This window comes from Carassius carassius, chromosome 9, assembly GCF_963082965.1.
Source record: "Carassius carassius chromosome 9, fCarCar2.1, whole genome shotgun sequence".
NCBI lineage: Eukaryota > Metazoa > Chordata > Actinopteri > Cypriniformes > Cyprinidae > Carassius > Carassius carassius.
In genome coordinates, this window is record NC_081763.1 from 27,246,782 (window position 1) to 27,272,226 (window position 25,445).

Below are 25,445 nucleotides of genomic sequence, written 5' to 3' on the forward strand. Positions count from 1 at the left end.
AGATCGAAACTCAAAGCAGTAGTCACATCATCTATCTTCAGTATGCAGGAAAATGGTTTGCGGGTCTATGCCAGCATCATCATGTTTGTCTTGTGGCTACGCAGCTGTGATATAATTAAACCTGGAAGACAGATATAGATGTTGATATGACTGACAAAGTGGTACAATTAAACGGCCCGTAGTTTACAGAAATTACATGCAGAATCTAACAAATCTGCTGAAAAAAAGAGACATACTATTTTTTTTTTAATGAAAAATGTTTTAACCATTTTTTATTTTTAAGGCACAGTTGGGGAAATAGAGTCACAGTTACATACGTAGTGATAGTATGACATTGTGACTAAACAGTGCATTGAAAAAAAATCATATCTAGCACATTTAAAGCATGCTCGGCTGTTCCTTGTCCAAGAAGCAAAGAAGTCCGAACCAAAAACTGGGAATGTGTGAAGACCTTTAATTGCTGTCCTGATGATACGACAGAAAAACCACACAGTGAGGAGTGTATGGCTGTTGGCTTTAATAAAGGGAAGTAACAGTCTGAAACACCACCGAAGAGGGTAATGGTATCAAGACCTAAAAATAACGACATCCCTCAAGTTAAAATAACATGCTTCATGCCTTAAAATAACACGTTTCATGTTCTCGATTATTATTGTTAAGAATGACAATGTTCATGTCTGGAAATAAAAATATTAGTTACATGATTAATCAAAGTGTGAACGGATTCACAAAATATCTTTAAGATAAAATTCTTCTTAACGGCAATTTTCTTCATAAGAACAGATTTTGGAGCAATGTAGCGTTACATCAATTGCTTACCAATGGATCCTCTGCAGTGAATGGGTGCCGTCAGAATGAGAGTCCAAACAGGTGATAAAACCATCACAATAATCCACACGACTCCAGTCCAGTCCATCAATTAATGATTTACGTAATCTGTAGAAACAAATCTTAACACTAAGGCACATGTGGCCAAAATACACAAATCAATAATCTATAATAACACTTCCTCCAGTGAAAACAAGCATCTCCTGTTGTCCTGAACATCAAAATCCACTGACATATAATGGTTGAGAATATGTTTTAGACTGTTTTTACTTGTAAATGGGGATTGATCTGTTTATATTTAACCCATTTCAAACTCAGCGACGTTTTCACTAAAGCAAGCATTATTATTGATTATGGACAATTATTTTGACCAGAAGCAATGATTTTAATTAAAATGGCATAATGGTGGATTCATTTCTTATAAACATGCAGCTTTTCACGTCCTAAGATGTTAAATGGTCGAGTGGATTATTGTGTTGTTTTAATCAGCTGTTTGGACTCTCATTCTGACGGCACCCATTCACTGCAGAGGATCCACTGGTGAGCAAGTGATGTAAGTGGAGTTTTTTGATGAAAAAAAAAAAAACATCTTAGACGGCCCGAGGTTGAGCATATTTTCAACAAATTTTCATTTGAAAATATTCCTTTAAGAATTTTTCATCCTTACTAACTTAACCTTTATCTTTGTAAATTTGCTAACTTCTTTCTTAAGAAGATTTCCATGAAGCCGGCCCCTGACATTTTTATCACAGGATACAATGAAGAACAGGTGCAGCTGTCATGGCAAAGCGCAGTCAGGCCTCTGTTACAAATCTGATCGACAATAAATGGACAAACGTTTTATCTGAAAACATTTCTTTTTTTTTTACAGATTTAAACAAATCTATAAAAAGACATCTTCTGGTGAGTTATATTGTGCTTATAGCGTAACCAGACTTCGCCCCCCAGAAGCAGTTCTAGTCTCTCATAGTTCGTCCCGGGCTGTCCGGTCCAGAGGAGACTGGAGCACATCTGTGTTTTGGGCCTCTGTGCTGATCTCAGCCTGTTCCCGGGTCTTACCCGAGTGCTTCCTGTCCCAGTCTGTATGCACTTTCTCATTGTCCCACACTGTGGAGGTTTCTGTGTCACTGATGTACCCCGCTTCACCCGTGTAGTGTGTAGGAAACACAAGCAAGGGCTCCGCTGAGAATGCTTTCAGGTCCCTCGTTTCAAACTGCTCCATGTAATCTGATCTGAAGATGATGGTATTTGATGTGGATGAAGATGAAGACAAAGAAGTGATTTCAGACTTAGGCAACACATATAATAATAATGAATACATTTTCTGAAAACTGACAGGATGTTTGACTGACTGGTATCAATTACATTCTAAAACTTGCTTTAGACTATAAATCATAGGACAGTCTTGATATATTCTAGAAAATACTTATTGTGGAATAATTGATCAAGAACTAGAAGCAATGCTACTGGCATAAATGGGATGTGGTACTTACACAGGATGCTTATTAAACATTACAGGAAGGAATTCGTCTACAGGCAACATTTTAGTGAGTGGTTCTGCTTTGAGGAGCTTTTTGGCTCCTTGTAATGACATCATGTAACCCAAGGTCCAATAGGAATAGTCCGCCTCCACCAGGTTGCGAATATTCGGTACTGCTTTTTCAGGCCGGTCCACTTGCATTCTCTTCCTCCCAATATAACTGCAAGTGTACAGAATAACCAAAATGAATAAATCTCCCATCAATACATAACTCAAAAACTGTAGACTGAAGACAAAAAGAGCCGCTCACATGAGGTCCCAGTCCAGACCCTCACTCTCCACCTCACTCATCAGATTCTGCAGGCGGCGCTTGAAGAAAATCTCAAACCGCAAATCATCTTCAAGCACCAGTGAGGTCTTCAGGTCTCGGTCTACAATCTGTGTAGTACAGCATATAAACAAAGCTTTGGATGCCCATAAAAACCCTTAGTCTATATTCACAATCTCTTCCAAAACCTAGTGAGCTGCCGAATTAGAAACTATTTTAAGGCAGATATTACCAAAGACTATAGATATACAAAGATGGTTAACTTCTATTACTTGTAAATGGGAGAAACTGCAACATGCAATATGGCAGAATATGTCCCACATTCTAAGTGAAAGAGCCAATCGCTGATTGATAAAGTCAATGCGTCTCAGCAGCTGCTCTCCCAGTTCCCACAGAAACCTGAGACTCCTGCTTATGATACTTATATTACTTTTATTCAGCTAGGATGCATTAAATTGATAAAAAATTTATTTGACATTTATAATGTTTATAACTTCTATTTCAAATAAATGCTTTTCTTTTGAACTTCAAAACAAATGTCATGGTTTCCACAAAAATATTAAAATATTACAAATTATTATGTTTTAATTACATATTTTCAAAATAATAAGAAATTATTCTTGAGCAGCAGATCAGCATATTAGAAGAATGCTTTCTGAAGGATCATGTGACACTGAAGACTGGAATAATGATGCTGAAAATTTAGCTTTGCATCAAAGGAATAAATTAGAATTTAATTAGTAATAATATTTCACAATATTGGTGTTTTTACTGTATATTTGATCAAATAAATGCAGCCTTGCCGAGCATTCGTAGTCTATGTAGGCAGAAGACAGTAAGGCAGCTCACTAAGTTTTGAAACAGAACTACAAACTGGTATATAAGCCAGACCTCGTTCCAGATATTATAGTGGGACAGGAAGCAGCCCAACTCTCCTCTCGTCAGAGGTCTGCCGTGGTATGGGTCACTGTAGCTGGGAAGCATGTGGATTCCCATAGCATGGATCTCACTGACGTTCATAGCTCTGGTTTAAAAAGAAAGTCTGTGAGTAAATGTTTCATCCTGGGAATGAATGCTGCATATGTTTGAAGGTTACAGAAGCAAACTCACTTGCCATCAACAGCAGCAATAATCTTGCAGTCGATTTCTTGCTCTCTCAATGCCCTCAGCATGCGCTCACGACGGTCGGCCCGCCGCTTCAGGTTGATCATAAACACCTTATATAACACATAAGAGCACATACTGAATACAGCTCTACCAAAGACCCATACCACTCAATATAATTAACCCACACTTTTACCTCATCAAAGCCCATTTTGTCAGGTCTTTTGACAGGTTTGGGCAAGTATCTGGAAGGCTCAACTGGAGGATTTCTCACTGTAAATTAAAAAAAAGTTGTTACATTTGACCAAGCATTTGCAGACTGTTCTCTTCTTTGTATAGCTGAGACGTACCATTGACCTCCAGGACAGTATGAATGAAGCTGTCGGCCTCATCCTGCATGGTGCTGTGGGCACGAAGAGGCACTGGGAGATGACCGTAAGTTTCCCTGTTACAAATGAACATTTGGACCTCTGCAAAAACAAAGAGAATACAAATAAAACTGAAATGTTATGCACAATATCCTCTTAAAGGAACAGTACACACAAAAATTTAATTTCTATTTATATTTATTCACCCGCATGTAATTTCAAAACTGATTAATGTGGTTTCTTCTGTGGAACATAACAGATGATTTGGAACAACATATATTATTTGAATTTTAGGCAAATAGGCATGCATTGTGGGTATCTATTGTGGCACCCACCTGCCATGCGGGCTGAAAAAGCAAAGACTATAATGTCATCAAAGGCCCAGGTGTAGTCTGGATGTGGTGGGTGAAAAGCAAGCAGTCTGGAAGCTTCTTTCCGCAGGTCAACCAGGAAAGTCGAATGCACCATGGGAACGGCAAAGCAACCCCTACGCACTTGCTTGCGCATGGGGATGTAGGCTGGGGTTCGTCTATAATAGCCCTGGAGAAGTTTGATGAGATGTCTTCATATTTCTGGAGAAAGTGTTATGAAAGATCACACACACACACACACACACACACACACACAGACACACACACACACACACGTTCAGAGGAACTGTACCTGGTATGTCATTCCACACCAGAAGTTTGAGTAGGCAGCACGAGACTCCATCATTGGTGCCACGATTGTCTTGTTCTCCTTTATTAGTTTCCATATGACATCTCGGTTGATCAGGAGATTATCACAATCAATCATCTGGGAAGATAAAATAATACATTTTCATGCATGCATAAACAAGCTGCCTGCAAAAACAAAGTTTACTCAAGATAATCACCAAAAGGCAGAACATGAAGTACAATCATCAAATAAATCAGTGGTGTTCAATGTTATTGACTGCATCCAATAGAATATCCAAGGGTCCCCCATTAAGATATTTCTCCTTGTGTAATAAGAAAGTTGTTTATTCATTTTTTGACAGAAACTGTAAGTCTTGGTTTAATTCCAGAGGTTTCAAGAATCATATGTTCTTAATGAGTGTTCACACATACGTAGCTATTGAGGGTCATCATTTAAACAGTCACTTCTGGTCAAAATACCAGTCCATAATCCATAACGCTTCCTCCAGTTAAAAGGTTTGTCCCCTGTTGTCCTCTCACATAAAACTTACCTATCCGATTGTTAAGGACTGTTTTGGCTTGTAAACAGTACTTTATTTGTTCATATTTCTCTTCTGATTCAGATAAGACAGTTTTTTCTGGAGAAAGCAATAGTACGGATAGAGGACAGAAAGTAATGGTTACCATGTTTCACTTCAAGACATTAACTGATGGACTGAAGTCTTGTGGATTACTTGGGGATTATTGTGATGTTTTTTTTCAGCTGTTTGGACTCTTATTCTGATGGCACCCATTCACTGCAGAAGATCCCCTGGTCATGTAATTTTTCTCCAAATATCCCCAAATCTGTTTTTATGAAGAAACAAACTCATCTACATCTCAGATTGCCTGAGGATGAGTACATTTCTAGCTTTTTTTTGTTTCGGTGAACTTTTCCTCTAAATTGCAGACTTTTCTGCTTCTCCCTACCACTCAGGAAAATGACACGAGTCCACATTTTATGGCATTTCCTTATGCTCTTAAATGTCCCTTTTTTGAATGGCTGTAACAATAATCCACTGATAGCGAGTGAAGTAAGAATCAAAGTGCAGTATTTATTGAACAAAAGTAAGATATAAAAACATAATCCATGAAAGACTTGACTTGACTTGAATATATACATACAAAGACACTTATCACTAACAAGAGACACCAATCAAGACAAAGACCCAATGAGAACACAGGACAATCAATCACAACATGACACATTAAATATGGGAGCACATCGCAAGATACATGAGGACAAGGGAATCACATGACAGGAACAGGAAACATAACCATGACTAAATTACAAAATAAAAGAAATTAAAACATGAACATAAACCAAGTCCACGTGAGAGCGGCAAATTGTAACTTTGGTTAAAAATGTTAACTTTGGATACAATTTGGTTACAAAAAACAGCGATTACATCAAATAATCATGACAATCAGATGATTAATCAATATTCGCAACTATCAATGGCCACCAGTATTTAATTAATATCTTGGAGATACAAGGTCCTAACAGAGACAGTGGACAGTGTGTGGTGAACTCACCATGAGATAGTCTGCCCACATCTCTCGTGCAGACTCAAGCGCTGCCTGCCGCAGTCTCATGATGTAGGCGTAACGCTCATTCGTCCATTCCTTCGGTCCTTCCTCATCATTATATTTTCTGAACGAAAAAGAGAAATCCAAGGAAATATTAGTATAAGGAAATGCAAAAATGAACCAGTTATGTGAAACCACAATTGAAGTAACATGGCAAACCTTGGTTCCTCCTTTGGCCTCCACTCAACATAATGGTAGAGTTTCTGTACATTGATGAGCCAGTCTCGCAGTAGGTAAGTGGTGTTGTCAATATTGTGGTCAGTTGCTACCCTGTAAGAAACACAAAAACGGTGCTCATTGTGTGCTGCTTACTTTCTACAGAAAACAATATCTGGTGAAAAAACTAAAGATTACATGAGCTAACCACAAGCTTATGATGTATGAGTATAATTACACAATTTTTAACCAGGCCTTTCAGTGCATAATGCATATTAGCCCTGCAACAGGGAAATGAATGAAGAAACTAAAGCTCTAAAACTCTATAGGAGAACTAGACTAAAAGAGTAGCAGGACATGAGAAGTGAAACTGCCACAATATCTAGTTATCACAGAGAGAAAGGAGCAAAGACAAAGTAAACAGACAGGTAGCGTCCCATTCTGCTGAAGACATACGGTTAACCAAACGTCCTACTTTTCACTGGCTCTGTCTTGGCATAAACTGATGAGTCTCCCGGAGAAGAGCGTGAAACAGCACAGCTGTGAGGCCTAAGAGTCTACAGATCCAAAGAAGAGTTAACACATTAACCCTAGCCAACAGCTACTACTACTACTACAGTACAGATTGATTCACCAAGGGATTTCAAGTTAGATTGTTACAAAGCCTATTTTCAAACAGTTATATCAGTGGTTTTTAACCTTTTTGACTCAAAGGCCCCTTGTTGTCCAACACAATATAAGCTATTTCCTGTATTTCTGCTGCAATTAACAAAGCTTCTTGTCTTCAAACCTGTTTATATACATAAACTAGAAATATTGATAATAAATTCATTAACCACAATCATTTTGTGGATTCAAAAGTTTAAAGATATTCATGTTCTTCAATTAAAAACAACAGTGATTGAAGAGGGAAAATAAATATTTGTATTATATTTATTAATATTTATTATTATATTATAAAATATTTGATTGTTATCTTGATTATGCTAATATTTTCAGAATCATTTATTTATTTAAATAGTTTTTAGTGTAATCATGAGATGGATGTAGGCTGAGGACCTCTTGCTGGTTGAGTTACATGAGTGACATAGCATTAATAATGAATATGTGGCTTAAGGTTTATGAATATTAATTTCCCCTTTAGCCAATGTGCAGAAGTATACCTACAGTTGTTTTCTTAAAAAGCTACTTAATCTAACTTTAAACCTTTTTTTTTAAACTACTGTTGAATTCAGTCATATTAAATCAAAAGACATGAATAAAACCAGTTAATAGATTTAAAGGAATAATCAAACAACAAAATGACATTTCTGTTGTCATATCCATTTCTTTTTACAAAGGAATGTATATATATATATATATAAATATATATATATATATATATATATATATATATAGTCTTAGTAACCAGTTTTGGTTCCCACTCACTTCCATTGTATATTTTGTCCATACTGTGGTTATTAACAACATTCTTCAAAAAATCTTCTTTTGTATTGCAAGTCAAACAGGACAGGGAGAGTAAATGATGAAATAATTTGAATAATTTTGGCTAATAAAAATAAAAATAAAAATAAGTAACGTGCTCAGGGAAAAGAGAAAGAAATGGGGTCACCAATTGACAGGAGCTGAATTCAAACCTAATGCCAACATCAACATGTTGGAGCATGTGCACTAACTTCTAGACCATAGCTCCATCACTTGGCAGGATTTTGTAAACAGAAAACATTAATCTACATGTTGTTTGTGGGAATCTTATGCTACCACATACAAAATACACATTTACACATATAGAAAACCAATAAATCAGTACAAGTTAATGATAGTGTACAATCAGCTAATCATTACTGTACATTATTATTATACTGACATGGTTACTCACCAGATAAATTAAATCGGCCATTTTTCAGAAACATTTAATCATTAAACGGAGAGTCAGTTGAATCTAAAATCTGCAGGGCTCCGGCCCTCCAGAAATTGAGTTTGACATCCCTGGTCTGAATGGTATGTAACCAATCAGAACCATGTATTTCAGAGAAACATGATAATTTGTTTAATTATGTTTTAATTAGTGCTGTCAATGATTAATCACAATTAATCACATCCAAAAATGTCAATGTCACCTTTATTTATATAGCGCTTTAAACAAAATACATTGTGTCAAAGCAACTGAACAACATTCATTAGGAAAACCGTGTCAAGAATGCAAAAATGATAGTTAAAGGCAGTTCATCATTGGATTCAGTTATGTCATCTCTGTTCAGTTAAATAGTGTCTGTGCATTTATTTGCAATCAAGTCAACGATATCGCTGTAGATGAAGTGTCCCCAACTAAGCAAGCCAGAGGCGACAGCGGCCAGGAACCGAAACTCCATCGGTGACAGAATGGAGAAAAAAACCTTGGGAGAAACCAGGCTCAGTTGGGGGGCCAGTTCTCCTCTGACCAGACGAAACCAGTAGTTCAATTCCAGGCTGCAGCAAAGTCAGATTGTGCAGAAGAATCATCTGTTTCCTGTGGTCTTGTCCTGGTGCTCCTCTGAGACAAGGTCTTTACAGGGGATCTGTTATCTGGGGCTCTAGTTGTCCTGGTCTCCGCTGTCTTTCAGGGATGTAGAGGTCCTTTCTAGGTGCTGATCCACCATCTGGTCTGGATACGTACTGGATCCGGGTGACTGCAGTGACCCTCTGATCTGGACACAGACTGGATCTGGTGGCCATGGTGACCTCGGAACAAGAGAGAAACAGACAAATATTAGCGTAGATGCCATTCTTCTAATGATGTAGCAAGTACATAGGTTGCTATGGGAAGTGTTTCCGGTTCCGGTTTACCTAATTAATGCAGCCTAAAAATCCTTTAACGGATTTGGATAATTAAAGCATATTAGTATGTTATGTGTATGCCAGGTTAAAGAGATGGGTCTTTAATCTAGATTTAAACTGCAAGAGTGTGTCTGCCTCCCGAACAATGTTAGGTAGGTTATTCCAGAGTTTGGGCGCCAAATAGGAAAAGGATCTGCCGCCTGCAGTTGATTTTGATATTCTAGGTATTATCAAATTGCCTGAGTTTTGAGAACGTAGCGGACGTAGAGGATTATAATGTAAAAGGAGCTCATTCAAATACTGAGGTGCTAAACCATTCAGGGCTTTATAAGTAATAAGCAATATTTTAAAATCTATGCGATGCTTGATAGGGAGCCAGTGCAGTGTTGACAGGACCGGGCTAATATGGTCATACTTCCTGGTTCTAGTAAGAACTCTTGCTGCTGCATTTTGGACTAGCTGTAGTTTGTTAACTAAGCGTGCAGAACAACCACCCAATAAAGCATTACAATAATCTAACCTTGAGGTCATAAATGCATGGATTAACATTTCTGCATTTGACATTGAGAGCATAGGCCGTAATTTAGATATATTTTTGAGATGGAAAAATGCAGTTTTACAAATGCTAGAAACGTGGCTTTCTAAGGAAAGATTGCGATCAAGTAGCACACCTAGGTTCCTAACTGATGACGAAGAATTGACAGAGCAACCATCAAGTCTTAGACAGTGTTCTAGGTTATTACAAGCAGAGTTTTTAGGTCCTATAATTAACACCTCTGTTTTTTCAGAATTTAGCAGTAAGAAATTACTCGTCATCCAGTTTTTTATATCGACTATGCAATCCATTAGTTTTTCAAATTGGTGTGTTTCACCGGGCTGCGAAGAAATATAGAGCTGAGTATCATCAGCATAACAGTGAAAGCTAACACCATGTTTCCTGATGATATCTCCCAAGGGTAACATATAAAGCGTGAAGAGTAGCGGCCCTAGAACTGAGCCTTGAGGTACTCCATACTGCACTTGTGATCGATAGGATACATCTTCATTCACTGCTACGAACTGATGGCGGTCATATAAGTACGATTTAAACCATGCTAATGCACTTCCACTGATGCCAACAAAGTATTCAAGTCTATGCAAAAGAATGTTGTGGTCAATTGTGTCAAACGCAGCACTAAGATCCAATAAAACTAATAGAGAGATACACCCACGATCAGATGATAAGAGCAGATCATTTGTAACTCTAAGAAGAGCAGTCTCAGTACTATGATACGGTCTAAATCCTGACTGGAAATCCTCACATATACCATTTTTCTCTAAGAAGGAATATAATTGTGTGGATACCACCTTTTCTAGTATCTTGGACAGAAAAGGGAGATTCGAGATTGGTCTATAATTAACTAGTTCTTTGGGGTCAAGTTGTGGTTTTTTGATGAGAGGCTTAATAACAGCCAGTTTGAAGGTTTTGGGGACATGTCCTAATGACAATGAGGAATTAATAATAGTCAGAAGAGGATCTATGACTTCTAGAAGCACCTCTTTCAGGAGCTTAGATGGTATAGGGTCTAACATACATGTTGTTGGTTTAGATGATTTAACAAGTTTATACAATTCTTCCTCTCCTATGGTAGAGAATGAGTGGAACTGTTCCTCAGGGGGTCTATAGTGCACTGTCTGATGTGATACTGTAGCTGACGGCTGAATGGTGGCAATTTTATCTCTAATAGTATCGATTTTAGAAGTAAAGTAGTTCATAAAGTCATTACTGCTGTGGTGTTGGGAAATGTCAACACTTGTTGAGGCTTTATTTTTCGTTAATTTAGCCACTGTATTGAATAAATACCTGGGGTTATGTTTGTTTTCTTATAAAAGAGAAGAAAAGTAATCGGATCTAGCAGTTTTTAATGCTTTTCTGTAGGATATGTTACTTTCCCGCCAAGCAATACGAAATACCTCTAGTTTTGTTTTCCTCCAGCTGCGCTCCATTTTTCGGGCTGCTCTCTTTAGGGTGCGAGTATGCTCATTATACCATGGTGTCAAACTGTTTTCCTTAACCTTCCTTAAGCGTAAAGGAGCAACTTTATTTAAAGTGCTAGAAAAGAGAGAGTCCATAGTTTCTGTTACATCATCAAGTTGTTCTGAGGTTTTGGATATGCTAAGGAATTTGGATACATCAGGAAGATAACTTAAAAAGCAGTCTTTTGTGTTAGAAGTGATGGTTCTTCCATACTTGTAACAAGAAGTAGAATTTACAATTTTGGCTATATGAATTTTGCAAAGAACTAAATAATGATCTGAGATATCATCACTTGGCTGAATAATTTCAACACCATCAACATCAATTCCATGTGACAGTATTAAATCTAGAGTATGATTTCGACAATGAGTAGGTCCTGAAACGTGTTGTCTAACACCAATAGAGTTCAGAATGTCTATAAATGCTGATCCCAATGCATCGTTTTCATTATCAACATGGATATTAAAATCACCAACTATTAAAACTTTATCTGCAGCCAGAACTAACCTCGGATGTAAAATCACCAAACTCTTTAATAAAGTCTGTATGGTGCCCTGGTGGCCTGTATACAGTAGCCAGTACAAACATAACAGGGGATTTATCATTAACATTTGTTTCTTTGGATAATGTTATATGAAGTACCATTACTTCAAACGAGTTATACTTGTAGCCTGCCCTCTGAGAAATCCTGAAAACGTTGTTATAAATTGAAGCAACACCTCCACCTTTGCCTTTTAGACGTGGCTCATGTTTATAACAGTAATCTTGGGGGGTGGACTCATTTAAAATAATGTAATCATCAGGTTTTAGCCAGGTTTCCGTCAAACAGAGTACATCTATATTATGATCAGTGATCATATTATTTACAAAAAGTGTTTTCGTAGAAAGGGATCTGATATTCAATAAGCCAAGCTTTATCATTTGTTTATCCATATTGCTTCTGTTTTTTATTTGTTGAACCTCAATTAAATTGTTAATCTTAACTTGGTTTGGACGTTTTTTGTATTTTCTAGTTCGGGGAACAGACACAGTCTCTATAGTGTGATATCTAGGTGAAAGAGTCTCTATGTGCTGAGAATTAACTGACCTCTGTGACGGGAGGCAGCTAGCAGACGGTCGGTTTAGCCAGTCTGTCTGCTTCCTGACCTGGGCCCCAGTTAGTCAAGTATAAACACTAAGACTATTTGCCATATTTCTAGAGAGAAGAGTGGCGCCACCCCAGGAGGGATGAAGACCAGCTCTTTTAAACAGGTCAGGTCTGCCCCAAAAGCTCGTCCAATTGTCTATGAAACCTATGTTATTCTGTGGGCACCACTTAGAGATCCAGCCATTGAGTGATGACAATCTGCTATGCATCTCATCACCACGGTAAGCAGGGAGGGGACCAGAGCATATTACAGTGTCTGACATCGTGCTTGCAAGTTCACACACCTCTTTAATGTTATTTTTAGTGATCTCCGACTGGCGAAGTCGAACATCATTAGCGCCGGCATGAATAACAATCTTACTGTATTTACGTTTAGCATTAGCCAGCACTTTTAAATTTGCCAAGATGTCAGGCGCTCTGGCTCCCGGTAAACATTTGACTATGGTGGCTGGTGTCTCTATATTCACGTTCCGTACAATAGAATCACCAATAACTAGAGCACTTTCATCAGGTTTCTCAGTGGGTGCATCACTGAGTGGGGAGAACCTGTTTAATGTTTTGATCGGAACAGAAGAGCGGTGTTTTGACCCACGACTACGCTGCCTCACCGTCACCCAGTTGCCCTGCTGCTGGGGCTCTGTTTCCGGAACCGAACAATGTACAGGAATCCCTGAGCTAGACGCATCCAAAGCCATATCTAGAGCCCTAACATTTTTACTGTCCTCAATTAAAGTTTGGATGCGTGTCTCTAATTCTGAAATCTTCTCTGTCAGCCTAACTATTTCCCTGCATTTATCACATGTGAATCCCTCATCAGCGACAGAGATAGATAAACTGTACATGTGGCAAGAGGTGCAAGAAACAATGATAGGAGAAGCCATTACTCACCGTGCTTGAGGAAAATTCTTACTGCGGTTGTTTGATGAACTTGTGAAAAACTGGAGCGAGGGAGAGGAGAAAAGAAAACAGCGATAGGTTCGAATGAAAACGCTAATGACAAGCTAACGAGTGCTAACGCTTTGCAGGTGTACTGCACTCACGGATATAAAATAAAAGTGAACGATCAAAGTTAATCTGATAAGATTGATCGATAATATCAGAAATATGGTGTGAATTAAGTTATATTTTACCACTTTAAAAAACAGAGAGTGATAGTAAGATAAAGATTCTAGAGAAAAAAATAAAATAAAAACAGCTACACGGAGCTACAATTTGCTACAGAAGGCCAACAGGAAGTAGAGAAAACACTGTTCCAATTAAAAAAATTAAAAAAAATTTTAAAAAAAAAAGTGTTTGTTAATATGTGTGTGTGTGTACTTTGTATATTTATTATATTTATATATAAATACACAAATGTACATGTAGGTAAAGCCTGGGAGAAGAGCGGAGTCTTTAAAAGAGATTTAAGTAACACCAATGTGGAGGCAGTTCTTATGTGCAAAGTCAAATTCTTTCAAAGCTACGGGGCTGAAACTGCAAAAGCACGCTCCCCCCACAGTTTACTTCTCGACCTATGAACAATCAGGAGTTTCTGGTCAGATGACCTACTGTGAGTGAACTTGATGGTGACGTAAACTGTGGGGGGACCGTGCCATTGATGTGTAAGATTTTAACAAATCAGAGAGATAAGATGGTGCAAGGCCGTTTAAAGATTTAAAAATCAAACTATGTTAAATCAATCCTATAACGGACCCACAACCAATGTAAAAATGACAAAATCTGAGTAATATGTTACAGTTTCTGAGAACCTGTCAACAATCTAGCAGCAGGATTCTGGACAATCTGTAATCGTGGCAAGAAGACACAAAAGCATGCATCACCCTTTCAAAATCACAACAGGATAACAGCTTGCTAATGTTCTTAATTAAAAAAAAAAAATTTTTTAAGGCGTCATTAAAAATTACACCTATATATTTTACTGTGATTTACCAAAAATAAAGGGCCTTAATCAATATCAGTGGACACAGATGTATTGGAGGGGGCAAAAACAACAGTCTCAGCTTTACATTCATTTAGGTGCAGAGACTATGGCTAGACTTTTTCTAGGGCATGATGGTGAGCTTCAGAGCGGTCATGGTAACTGACACCTTTTCAACAGAGTTGTTCATTCACTGGTTAGGACGATGACAACTTTAGGGGAAAATTTTGAGTAAAGCTGGCAGATATTAGAAGGACGGAGGAAACCCTCCCATCCCATTTTTTTTTTACTTTCTGAAATTTTCCCTCAAGAGCATTGAGTTGCTGGAAGACAGATGTTCACAGTCAGACACCAAGTATGAAACCTTAGTCCAAAAAGCAGTTTAAAGTAGTACCACAAGAAATGATTCAAGTAACAAATGGTCTACTTATGCCTGGAAAAAAGATACGGGTAGGCATATTTTTAAAAAAAATGCTGGGTTGTTTCAACCTAACTTTGGGTCAAATATGGAGTAACCCAACTTTTGGGTTAAAAAATTAATTACAAAATTTAACCCAACAGCTGGGTTAATCCATATTTGACTCAAGTTGGGTTGTAAATAACACAGCATTTTTAGAGTGAGTACAGCTGAAGTATATACAGTGGGGAAAATAAGTATTTAGTCAGCCACCAATTGTGCAAGTTCTCCCATTTAAAAAGATGAGAGAGGCCTGTAATTTTCATCATATGTACACTTCAACATGAGAGACAAAATTAAAAAAAAATCCAGAAAATCACATTGTAGGATTTTTAATGATTTTATTTGCAAATTATGGTGGAAAACAATTATTTGGTCACCTACAAACAAGCAAGATTTCTGGCTCTCACAGACCTGTAACAAGTTCTTTAAGAGGCTCCTCTGTCCTCCACTTGTTATCAGTATAAAAGACACCTGTCCACAACCTCAAACAGTCACAATCCAAACTCCACTATGGCCGAGACCAAAGAGCTGTCAAAAGAACACCAGAAACAAAATTGTAGACCTGCACCAGGCTGGGAAGACTGAATCTGCAATAGGTAAGCAGCTTGGTGTGAAGAAATCAACTGTGGTAGCAATTACCGGTATTAGGAAATGGAAGACATACAAGACCAATGATAATCTCCCTTGATCTGGGGCTCCACACAAGATCTCACCCAATGGGGTCAAGATGACCACAAGAACGGTGAGCAAAAATCTCAGAACCACACAGGGGGACCTAGTGAATGACCCGCAGAGAACTGGGACCAAAGTGACAAAGGATACCATCAGTAACACACTACGCCGCCAGGGACTCAAATCCTGCAGTGCCAGACGTGTTCCCCTGCTTAAGCCAGTACATGTCTGAAGTTTCCTAGAAAGCATTTGGATGATCCAAAAGAGGATTGTCATATGGGCAGATGCAACCAACATAGAACTTTTTGGTAAAAACTCAACTTGTCGTGTTTGGAGGAGAAAGAATTCTGAGTTGCATCCAAAGAACACCATACCTACTGTGAAGCATGAGGGTGGAAACATCATGCTTTGGGGCTGTTTTTCTGCAAAGGGACCTGGACGACTGATCCGTGTAAAGGAAAGAATGAATGGGGCCATGTATCAAGAGATTTTGAGTGGAAACCTCCTTCCATCAGCAAGGGCCATGAAGATGCAACATGGCTGGGTCTTTCAGCATGACAATGATCCCAAACACACCGCCCGGGTAACGAAGAAGTGGCTTCGTAAGAAGCATTTTAAGGTCCTGGAGTGGCCTAGCCAGTCTCCAGATCTCAACCCCATAGAAAATCTTTGGAGGGAGCTGAAAGTCTGTGTTGCCCAAAAACATCACTGCTCTAGAGGAGATCTGCATGGAGGAATGGGCCAAAATACCAGCAACAGTGTGTGAAAACCTTGTGAAGACTTACAGAAAATGTTTGACCTCTGTCATTGCCAACAAAGGGTATATATCAAAGTATTGAGATAAACTTTCGTTATTGACCAAATACTTATTTTCCACCTTAATTTGCAAATAAATTCATAAAATAATCCTACAATGTGATTTTCTGGATTTTATTTTTACATTTTGTCTCTCATAGTTGAAGTGTACATATGATGAAAATTACAGGTCTCTCTCAACTTTTTAAATGGGAGAACTTGCACAATTGGTGGCTGACTAAATATTTATTTTCCCCAGTGTAGTTACTGTAACTAATTATATATAGTAGACCTACCCTATCTCTTAACAAATAATTTGACTGGAATAGTTACAATAAATGGGAAAACAAGAAAGGATGCGTTGTTCGTCACTAGTCACAGTAGAGGAAATGTTGGTGAACGTAGGTATTAGTACGCCATGAAGCACTAATAATAAGTAGTCACTATTGGAATATTTAAAAGTAATGGAAATAGAAGTAGTATTAACACTCGCATACTACAAGTATTATGCGGTGTTCTGGCATTCTAGCATCAGTTCGAGAAGAGTGCACGCCGTTCCACGCACTCACTTACCACAGCGCGACTCGGTCTTTGGGGTAATTGAGGCGCTCAATGGTCCCGAGGAAATGTGGCAGCGAGTGCTGGGCGTTACGGCAGATCAGAGCGATCATTACTCGGGGAGCTAATAAAGGAGACTCCGGGCTCCAGCGCTCTTCATAGAAGTATCCTCGAGCGGGGCCAGTATTCATCAGACAAGACCACAGCACCGACACGAAAAAAACGAACCAGAGCATTCTTTACAAGCAGGAATACGAGCTCGTGAAGCTAAACCACACAGTTACACCCACTTCATGAGGAGGTAGAAACTTAAAAACGGGTAACTTTAGTTTAAATAATTCCGCCGACCAAAATCAGCCTGCATTGACAACACTGCAGTTTGTAAGACGTGCGAGTTAAAGGGGATGTTTCGCTGACGTATTCTGGGGAGGGGAGGGACGCATTCTGGCAGAGCACTGATGAGTGACACTTCATATTCATTTAGATTTCATTATTTGTCTTTAAGATATATCTAGCAGATTAGGAAAGGTTCTATTATTATGAGGTTTTGTATTTTGTTAGTTAGTTACCTGTAATAACCCTGTATATAGAACCATATTTGCCTATAAAAAATTCTGCCACAGGATTATTTTTTTGTAAATTAAATTGTGACTTTACATCTCACAATTCAGAATCTTTGTAGCAATGAGGAATAAAGTTGGACATGTGCGATATACACTTTGCTGATAAAAAAAAAATATATAAAATATTAAAAGCTGTTGAGATAAAAACTTGCAATTATTATTATTTTATAATCCATGGTGAAAAAAAAACAGAACTGTGATATGTAAACTCAGAATTAAGAGATTAAATGTCAAATATTTAAGAATGAATTTATCTCTCTCAATTCTGAGTTCATACATCACAGGTCTGAGATTTTTTTCTTAGAATTGCGAGAATAAAAAAAAAAAGATCCCATGGCAAAAATGGGCTTCCATAAGATGCATGAAATACAACCAAAATGGAAAAGTGCAGAATGGATATTAACCTGTTAAACTTTATTCAGTTTTTGGGGCATTTTTTTAAATAACAGATTCAGATCTCATCCAAATACCATAGATTCCAAAGTCACTGTTGTTATAATAAAGCTATGGTAGCGTAGTATTAGTGAAAAATCTTATTTATATATATATATTAAAAAAAAGAAAAACCAAAAGACAAATTCTGAAAGCTTCATTGAGCCTATAATGTTTTACAGTAGTAACAATAACTGCAGTAATTAGCTATGATAATTATTATTCTCGTAAGTGCTGTGAAGAAAAAAATCTTTGCAAACATGGGGCTTATAAAGGACTAAAGCAATACTAGACAGTGCTTCCAAAAGTTCTCTCTCCTAAGTTCAGAGTTTTGCCCCAGGACCTGGCCTCTCCACCTGAGACGTGAGGGAGGCAGCTGCTGGCTCATCCACTAGCCAGAAGAGTTCTCCCCTTCCAGGTGCCACCAGAGCTGCTGGAAGTGCAGGGCCTTCTCCACCCTCCAATACTTGCTACAAAATTACAGAATCAAATATGAAACCGTAAGAATATTAAACACACAAAGCAAAAATATAACGTTCACAATTATAAATACAGACACAACAGAAAGTATTTACCTTGAGTACAGGAGCTTTGCTGCCCCCAGTTGTCACGAACACTACACATCGAGCAGCGTTAACCGTGGGTAATGTCATAGTGACACGCTGAGACGGAGGTTTGGGGGAATCAGAGATGGGCACCACTGTCCTCTGGCTTTCCTACAAAATCACATTTTTACTTACACATACGTAAACACAAATCCATTTCAAAACAGATAAAGGGTCAACAGGAGAATCAATAGGATTCTGTAATAATCAGGATATATGGTATATAAACTAAAAGATGATGTTATATTGCTGCTTTATTAAGAACTGATCTGAAACCTGTAATAAGGGATGATCTGGAAAGAGAGAGCAGGTGTGTCCATCTGGTCCCATTCCCAGCAACAGCATGTCAAAAACTGGAATTTGCTCCGTGTTAAAAGCCTACAATGACAAAATTCTATTAAGGGCTATGAGTTAAAATAAAACAAAAATCAAACATTGTATTTAATCTGTCTAGAGAACGAAATCGCACCTTGCTCAGTTTGCCAGCATAGTCATCAGCACATTCTTGCACCGGTAAAGAAGGATCTATAGCCAAAATCCTATCTTCTGGAATGTTGATTTTCTCAAACAATTGACTCTGTAGAATATAAAAAGCTATCAGTAATCAGTTTTCACATGACATGACATTGCTCAAGGGCAATTCACCCTCAATACATATAGCTGAAGTGCCCTTGAGCAAGGCACTGAACCCCCAGTTGCTCCCCGGGGGCTGGATCTATATCTGCCCACTGCTCTGGGTGTGTGTTCACTTCTCAATGCTGTGTGTGTGCACTTTGATGGATTAAATGCAGAGCAACAATTCAGAGTATGGTTAACCGTACTTGGCAAATGTTGCAACTTTCACATGTCACAACTTTCATGATCACACCCACCTGGAAAGCAAAGCAAGGCCTTTCTCTGCTTTTACCGGGTCTGTACTAAATACAGTGATATTAAAAGACCAAATAAAGCCAAGCAGATGCATCAAGAATATGAATGCAACGTTAAGTTGAATTTAGCATTTTCCCATGAAAAGTAATAAGAAAATGCTCAGTCTGGCTTTATGCTTAAAGATATTGGAGGACAAAATTCATTATACATCTTATTAAAAAAACATAGTAAGTACAAACAGATGAACACATAATATGAACGCAAGGTTAAAGTGTTTTTGCACATGAAAATATAATAAAGAAAACAGTTAACATTGTGTTTATATTCTGAGCTCATCTGCTTGCCTGTATATATATGTATCACCACTAAAGTGTATATTGAAATGTGATCTTTCAGTATATCTATAATAGAACTTCCTCAATCTAATAATGCTCTCTCGCAATAAAATCCATTGACATTTCAGTTCACTTATGCTTGATCTGTGCATATTTCTCTCCTAATTCAGATGAAACTTTTTCACTTGAGAAAGCAATATAGGATAGGAGGATATGACTCATATTTTAGCCAGAAGCTAGATGTTAATTGATGGACTGTGGATTATTGTGATGTCAGCAGTGAATGGGTGCCGCCAGTCCAAACAGCTGAGGGATCCATTGGTGAGCAAGTGAAGTCATGCTAAATCTTTCTAACATGCACCAAATTACCTTATATAAGCCATAAGTGCTCTCAGGGTCCCTGAATGGAACAAGTCTCTCATCACAAAACCCAATGAGCCATCTGCTGCAGTCAAGGCTTGGGACAGCAGGCAGCTCCTTACTCAGGATGGAGACCAAGCTCCCCCCTGAAAGGCCCAGAGAGAAGCTTTCACCTGTGCTGAGAGCTTTCTCTGCTCGAGAGGACACCAGCTGGGCTAGAGTGGATCCAAGCTCGGCTACTGAGGGGAAAACCACCACTCTTGGTCCAGACATCACTCTCTGAAATAAACAGAGGCGATGATTATGACAGTCAATTCAGATATGTAGCAACTGACAACACAGTAGAACTCAATACATGCATCCAACTGCATTAGCATTACCAGAAAAAGCAAACAAATAAGTAATCAGCCTTATGCAATACAGGTGTTGTGAACAATGTGCACTGTTTCAATAGATTGGGCAGTGCAGCTTTGAGTCAAATGAATCAAGCAAGTATCGAACAAAAAAATGTGAGTCATAGTTTAAATGCACTAAGCGATAATGACAATGATGCCTCGTGCTTTTTACACTTATGGAAGCTGTAAACCTTCGAAATCACTTTGCACTCACCGTGGAATGTTTTCTTACTAGTGAGATTTCCTTTACGTGCCGCTCTCGTGCGTTCTGAGCAACATCCAATCGCAGCGAACGCTGCTTCCTCTAGAGTATACTGTTGCATTCTGGGTAATGTAGTGCTCATCTGATTCGAGACCATAGACTGTATAAAAACAGTTCGAGACCCGTTTCTTAATATATTAATTGGATTCCATGGCCTCATTTTGTCGATTAGTTTTACTTTGGAGTCTTGAAGCAAGCACATTTCATTATGTAGTGACTATATTTATTAAACAGCACTGTCACGATATGTAACAGAACTGAAATTTATCTGTGACTCTTCAAGACTTTATGTTTTGGGAGCCTAATCACTTTCTCTATGGACGCAAAAAGACGTTATATCAACAGGAAATCACCGAAAATTTGATTTCTAACATATTAGTCTGGTTTTGTGAGCGTGAAATTCACCCTGTGGCGAGAAGGGTGTTCGCACTCAAACAGCTCCATTTCAATAGAAGGCGATAGTGAGCCATGTTTGGGTAAATCTTTCACACTGAGCCACACGTTCAAGAAATAGTAGGAGAGCTTTTACTGTCTATGGGTGCTTCTCAATATCCCTCCTCGTCTCCTCTCTCCTCCGTCCTCTATCCTATGACCCGGAAACCGATCGAGCTAAGCCATCTTGAAGGACATCTCAATTCTCTAATTGCACCGCGAGGAGTCGAGGATCGAGGAGTGAGGAGGCTTCCAGAGGAGTCATGAGCGAGGATACACAGGTGCATCCTATGCGGAAGAGTTTTATCGACTAAAACGTGACGCACGTATAAATTCTCCTCCCCCTTCACATCGGTCACAATAATTTTGATTTCTACTTTACTTTTGCAGTTTATATAAACCACACACCTCACATATTTCAACAGGGTATCTTTCTTTATTATTTATTATGAATTTCTTAAATAAACAAATGTCAACAACATGAGGGCAGATCCTCTGAGCGCTGCTGATGACGCAACGAAGTGACGCTCGAGTGATCAAGGATTCCAATGTGTAAAAAAAGCTTTCATTCGATCCCTCCGTCCTCGCGTCTTTTCCTTGCAGCCTTCCCTCGCATCCTACAGGGGGCGGAGCTGAGACGCGAGGAAAGGAAGCGAGGAGAGGAAACGAGGATGCACAAATAAGAATTGAGAAGCACCCTATGAGTGGGAACCGCTGCTGTACGATGAAAACTGTAGAACATTTTTATTTAGTATTATTAGGTTAAAATATACTAATAGATATAGTAGATAGCCGTTGATTCCGTATATCTGTAAAAAAAAAAAAAAAAAAAAAAAAAAAAGGTTTGTGGAAATATTTGGAGATGGTGTCCACTCTCTCCTCTTTTCAGACTCAGTTAGCGTCCATCATGGAAACACTCGTGCAGACAGCTGTGTTAGAGATAGGCAAGCTCGTGGATGTGGAGTGTGAGGTGTTGTTGTCGGAGGTCACCCGCAGCCGCAGTGAAATCGGTGCTCTGAGGAAGAGACTGAGGCTGATGGAGGTCCAGCTGTGGACGAGCACTGGACAAACACTCACACACAGTCTCACGTGTGTTAAGAGGTAGGTCCACTGTTCTTTGGTATTCATTTAAAATGGAATAGCTTATACTTTATAAGACACGTGCATGCAACTGTTTAAGTATATGTACAACTACTCTGTCTCAAAACATGCAGCCATGCTGAACAATGTCTACGTGAAGTCAATGAACCATACTAATTTAAAATATTTACTACAGTTTGGAATAGTTACGATTTTTTAAATGTTTTTGAAAGACTTCTTATGCTCACCAAGGCTGCATTTATTTGATCAAAAATACAATAACAGTAATACTGTGAAATATTATTATAACTTTTAAGAACAGTTTTTTGTTCTGTTTGAATATATTTTTAAAATGTAGTTTGTTCCTGTGATGCAAAGTTTAATATTTAGCATCATTACTCCAGTCTTCAGTGTGACATGATCCTTCAGAAATCAGTTCTAGCTGATTTGCTGCTAAATAAACATTTCTTAGTATTATCAATGTTGACAATAGTTGTGCTGCTTAAAGGTCCCGTCACATGAAAATGTCACTTTATGAGGTTTTTTAACATTAATATGAGTTCCCCTAGCCTGTATATGGTATTTTACGATATGGATTCGACAGCACCACTACAAACAGTGAGTAACTGTTCATTAATGCCTGATCTGTGATCAGTGATTTCTGATGTGTAGCTAATCATTCAAGTTCACACAGACTTTCCTTCTAAATCGTTTAATAATGTTTATGCATCAGTGAATCAAGCCAGTGACTAAATGATCAACTTCACATTGTTTCTCTTAGTAGCATAGAATGAGTCTCACAGCAGACACGCCCCTTCAAACAGAGCATTCAAGCCAGAGGATTAAAATCAGGATATAAAAATGCCTTTTATTTCTACATTTTAAATGTTAAAATCATACACCTCAGGAAACATTAAAAAACATTTAAAAAAAGAAAATAATCTACATCATGGGACCTTTAATAGTTTTGTGAAAACCATTTAAAGGTTTGGGGTAAGAAATTTATACTCCAAAAGTATGCATTTAATTGATCAAAAGTGTTAGTAAATACATTTATGATGTTAAAAAATAATTATATATATATTTTTAAATGCTGTTCATTCATTATAATAAGAAATGTTTCTCGAGCAGCATATCAGCTTATTAGAGTGATTTCTGAAGGATCATGTGACACTGAAGACTGTGAAAAATATTTTCACAATATTACTGTTTTTACTGTATTTTTGCTCAGATAAAGGCAGCCTTGGTGAGCATAAGATGATAATTAATTATCCAAACGTTTGACCACTAGTGTGTAACACTGTTTAATATTGTTTTATTAGTGAATGTGACACAGAGGAGATGCACGATCATTTGAACAGGTGTAGAGGCCCAGCAGGAGACATCCCAACAGTAATTCAGCAAGACCAAGCAAGTTCTCTTCTTTATGTGTATATCCATATTAATTGCCTTTAACTATTTGTAAGCACAAGAGCTGTTGAAAACTTAACGTTACTATAGTTTATACAAATATAAGATATAATGTGATGTCATGATGTCAAAGGACAGTCCACAGCAGAAGTGTGAGGTAAACCAGCCAAGTAGTATGGTAAAGCAGGAGCAACCGGAAGTAGATGTTTGGATTGTGCAAGACAACAGTGAAGCAAGTAAGTCTGGAACTAACGGTTCTATAATGGTAGAACATTTTAATTGCAAGTGTTTATAAATAATTTATGACTTCCTTCCACTTTCATTACTTTCATTTAACCACAGGAACCCAATGTGGTGAAGCTGTGAGCCTGTCACCCATCAAGGATGCTCTCAAAACGGTTCCTTGTGTTGACAGAGGACATCGAGAAAATGCAACCACAAGAGTCCCATCTAAAGCAGATTCACCAAAAGTGAACAGAAACGCCTCACCTGGAACAATCACAGTGAAGCAGACTGTGGCAAACAGTGATCCAAACACTTCTATAAGTCACACACAGAGTTTGAGTGCATCACACTCCGCAAGAACATCAAGTGCCTCCACTATTTCAGGGGATATGCGTTTTGTTTGCTCCTACTGTTCAAAGAGGTTCAGGTGTTTTAGTCAACTTACAGTGCATCAGCGGAGTCATACAGGTGAGAAGCCATACAGGTGCACGCTTTGTGGAAAGAGCTACATTCAGAAAGGACACCTGTACACCCATCAGCGCACCCATACTGGAGAGAAGCCATATCGATGTTCGCTCTGCGGAAAAGGCTTTATTCAGAAATGCACTCTAGACATGCATCTGCGAAGTCACACTGGAGAAAAACCCTACACTTGCAAAAAATGTGGGAGAGGGTTCACCACCAATTCAATCTTAACAAACACTTATCTTGTCAGACTTGCAACAACATTAGTTAATGACAGTGAGCTTGAGTAAATGTGCTGATATCTGTTTCAAACTGCATTGATTTGCACTCCACGGAGATCATTTAAAACAATTTACAGTTTGATAAAGATTGATTCATGTGGCATCAGATCAGCATTAAATGCAAAATCATGTCTGAAAACAGTGAAACTTTCTCTTTATTTATATTTATTCATTGCATTAAACACCAGCATATGTTCATGTATTTTTTTGTGTTTTGTTTTTTTTTCCAAATGATACTGTTTTATTAGAAAAAAACCATTGAAATTCTTCCATCATTCCAAAAGGCAAATTTTTATAAAATAGAAATAATAATAATTCTCCTGGCATAATTAGTGACAATCATGAAAAAAAAATGTCTTACTGAGTTCATGCAGAAGAAAGTTTGTCTTTAAGTCATAGGCCTGTTTCATTACACACACGTGAAAGTGAAAGTGACATGACATTCAGCCAAGTATGGTGACCCATACTCAGAATTCGTGCTCTGCATTTAACCCATCCGAAGTGCACACACACAGAGCAGTGAACACACACACACACTGTGAGCACACACCCGGAGCAGTGGGCAGCCATTTATGCTGCAGCGCCCTGGGAGCAGTTGGGGGTTCGGTGCCTTGCTCAAGGACACCTAAGTCGTGGTATTGAAGGTGGAGAGAGAACTGTACATGCACTCCCCCCACCCACAATTCCTGCCAGCCCGAGACTCGAACTCACAACCTTTCGATTGCCAGTCCGAC

General features: G+C 38.3%; 3 protein-coding genes across 5 annotated transcripts; 1 reads left to right on the forward strand and 2 right to left on the reverse strand.

The window, feature by feature from the left end:
• Positions 1 to 1,407: 1,407 nt before the first annotated feature.
• Positions 1,408 to 17,516, reverse strand: LOC132149467 (procollagen galactosyltransferase 1-like). The gene is made up of 12 exons (XM_059558731.1): positions 16,952 to 17,516; positions 6,556 to 6,666; positions 6,343 to 6,460; positions 4,772 to 4,906; positions 4,444 to 4,648; positions 4,091 to 4,210; positions 3,937 to 4,013; positions 3,747 to 3,853; positions 3,528 to 3,660; positions 2,619 to 2,746; positions 2,322 to 2,528; positions 1,408 to 2,060 (listed from the first exon to the last, which is right to left on the reverse strand). Exons 1-12 carry the CDS (start codon positions 17,170 to 17,172, stop codon positions 1,793 to 1,795), a joined length of 1,830 nt encoding a protein of 609 aa, XP_059414714.1. The 5' UTR covers positions 17,173 to 17,516; the 3' UTR covers positions 1,408 to 1,792.
• A 533-nt stretch (positions 17,517 to 18,049) lies between these two features.
• On the reverse strand, positions 18,050 to 20,883 carry LOC132148650 (6-phosphogluconolactonase-like). The gene is made up of 6 exons (XM_059557350.1): positions 20,771 to 20,883; positions 20,171 to 20,440; positions 19,066 to 19,173; positions 18,873 to 18,974; positions 18,567 to 18,707; positions 18,050 to 18,461 (listed from the first exon to the last, which is right to left on the reverse strand). The coding sequence occupies exons 2-6, from the start codon at positions 20,432 to 20,434 to the stop codon at positions 18,315 to 18,317; spliced, it is 762 nt and encodes a 253-aa protein (XP_059413333.1). The 5' UTR covers positions 20,435 to 20,440; positions 20,771 to 20,883; the 3' UTR covers positions 18,050 to 18,314.
• Positions 20,884 to 21,955: 1,072 nt separating this feature from the next.
• LOC132149470 (zinc finger protein 624-like) lies at positions 21,956 to 24,912 on the forward strand. Of its 3 annotated transcripts, none has more exons than XM_059558734.1 (4): positions 21,956 to 22,351; positions 23,653 to 23,758; positions 23,874 to 23,976; positions 24,083 to 24,912. In XM_059558734.1, the coding sequence occupies exons 1-4, from the start codon at positions 22,113 to 22,115 to the stop codon at positions 24,718 to 24,720; spliced, it is 1,086 nt and encodes a 361-aa protein (XP_059414717.1). In that variant the 5' UTR covers positions 21,956 to 22,112; the 3' UTR covers positions 24,721 to 24,912. The 3 variants fall into 3 exon arrangements, with proteins under 3 accessions (XP_059414717.1, XP_059414719.1, XP_059414720.1); XM_059558736.1 differs by having other exon boundaries at positions 23,653 to 23,740; XM_059558737.1 differs by having other exon boundaries at positions 23,653 to 23,722.
• The last annotated feature ends 533 nt before the right edge of the window (positions 24,913 to 25,445 follow it).

What these genes read in the sequence shown, in the direction of transcription:
- LOC132149470 (XM_059558734.1), top strand. Translation starts at nt 22,113, where the DNA reads ATGGTGTCCACTCTCTCCTCTTTTCAGACTCAGTTAGCGTCCATCATG. An exon ending in AGTCTCACGTGTGTTAAGAG is followed by an intron (nt 22,352 to 23,652) that starts GTAGGTCCACTG and finishes TTGTTTTATTAG; the next exon opens with TGAATGTGACACAGAGGAGA. An exon ending in GCAAGACAACAGTGAAGCAA is followed by an intron (nt 23,977 to 24,082) that starts GTAAGTCTGGAA and finishes ATTTAACCACAG; the next exon opens with GAACCCAATGTGGTGAAGCT.
- LOC132149467 (XM_059558731.1), bottom strand. Translation starts at nt 17,172, where the DNA reads ATGCTCTGGTTCGTTTTTTTCGTGTCGGTGCTGTGGTCTTGTCTGATG. An exon ending in AAAGACCGAGTCGCGCTGTG is followed by an intron (nt 6,667 to 16,951) that starts GTAAGTGAGTGC and finishes TGTTTCTTACAG; the next exon opens with GGTAGCAACTGACCACAATA. An exon ending in GGTCTGGACTGGGACCTCAT is followed by an intron (nt 2,529 to 2,618) that starts GTGAGCGGCTCT and finishes GTACACTTGCAG; the next exon opens with TTATATTGGGAGGAAGAGAA.
- LOC132148650 (XM_059557350.1), bottom strand. Translation starts at nt 20,434, where the DNA reads ATGTCTGGACCAAGAGTGGTGGTTTTCCCCTCAGTAGCCGAGCTTGGA. An exon ending in GCACTTATGGCTTATATAAG is followed by an intron (nt 19,174 to 20,170) that starts GTAATTTGGTGC and finishes TATATTCTACAG; the next exon opens with AGTCAATTGTTTGAGAAAAT. An exon ending in GCAAAGCTCCTGTACTCAAG is followed by an intron (nt 18,462 to 18,566) that starts GTAAATACTTTC and finishes GTAATTTTGTAG; the next exon opens with CAAGTATTGGAGGGTGGAGA.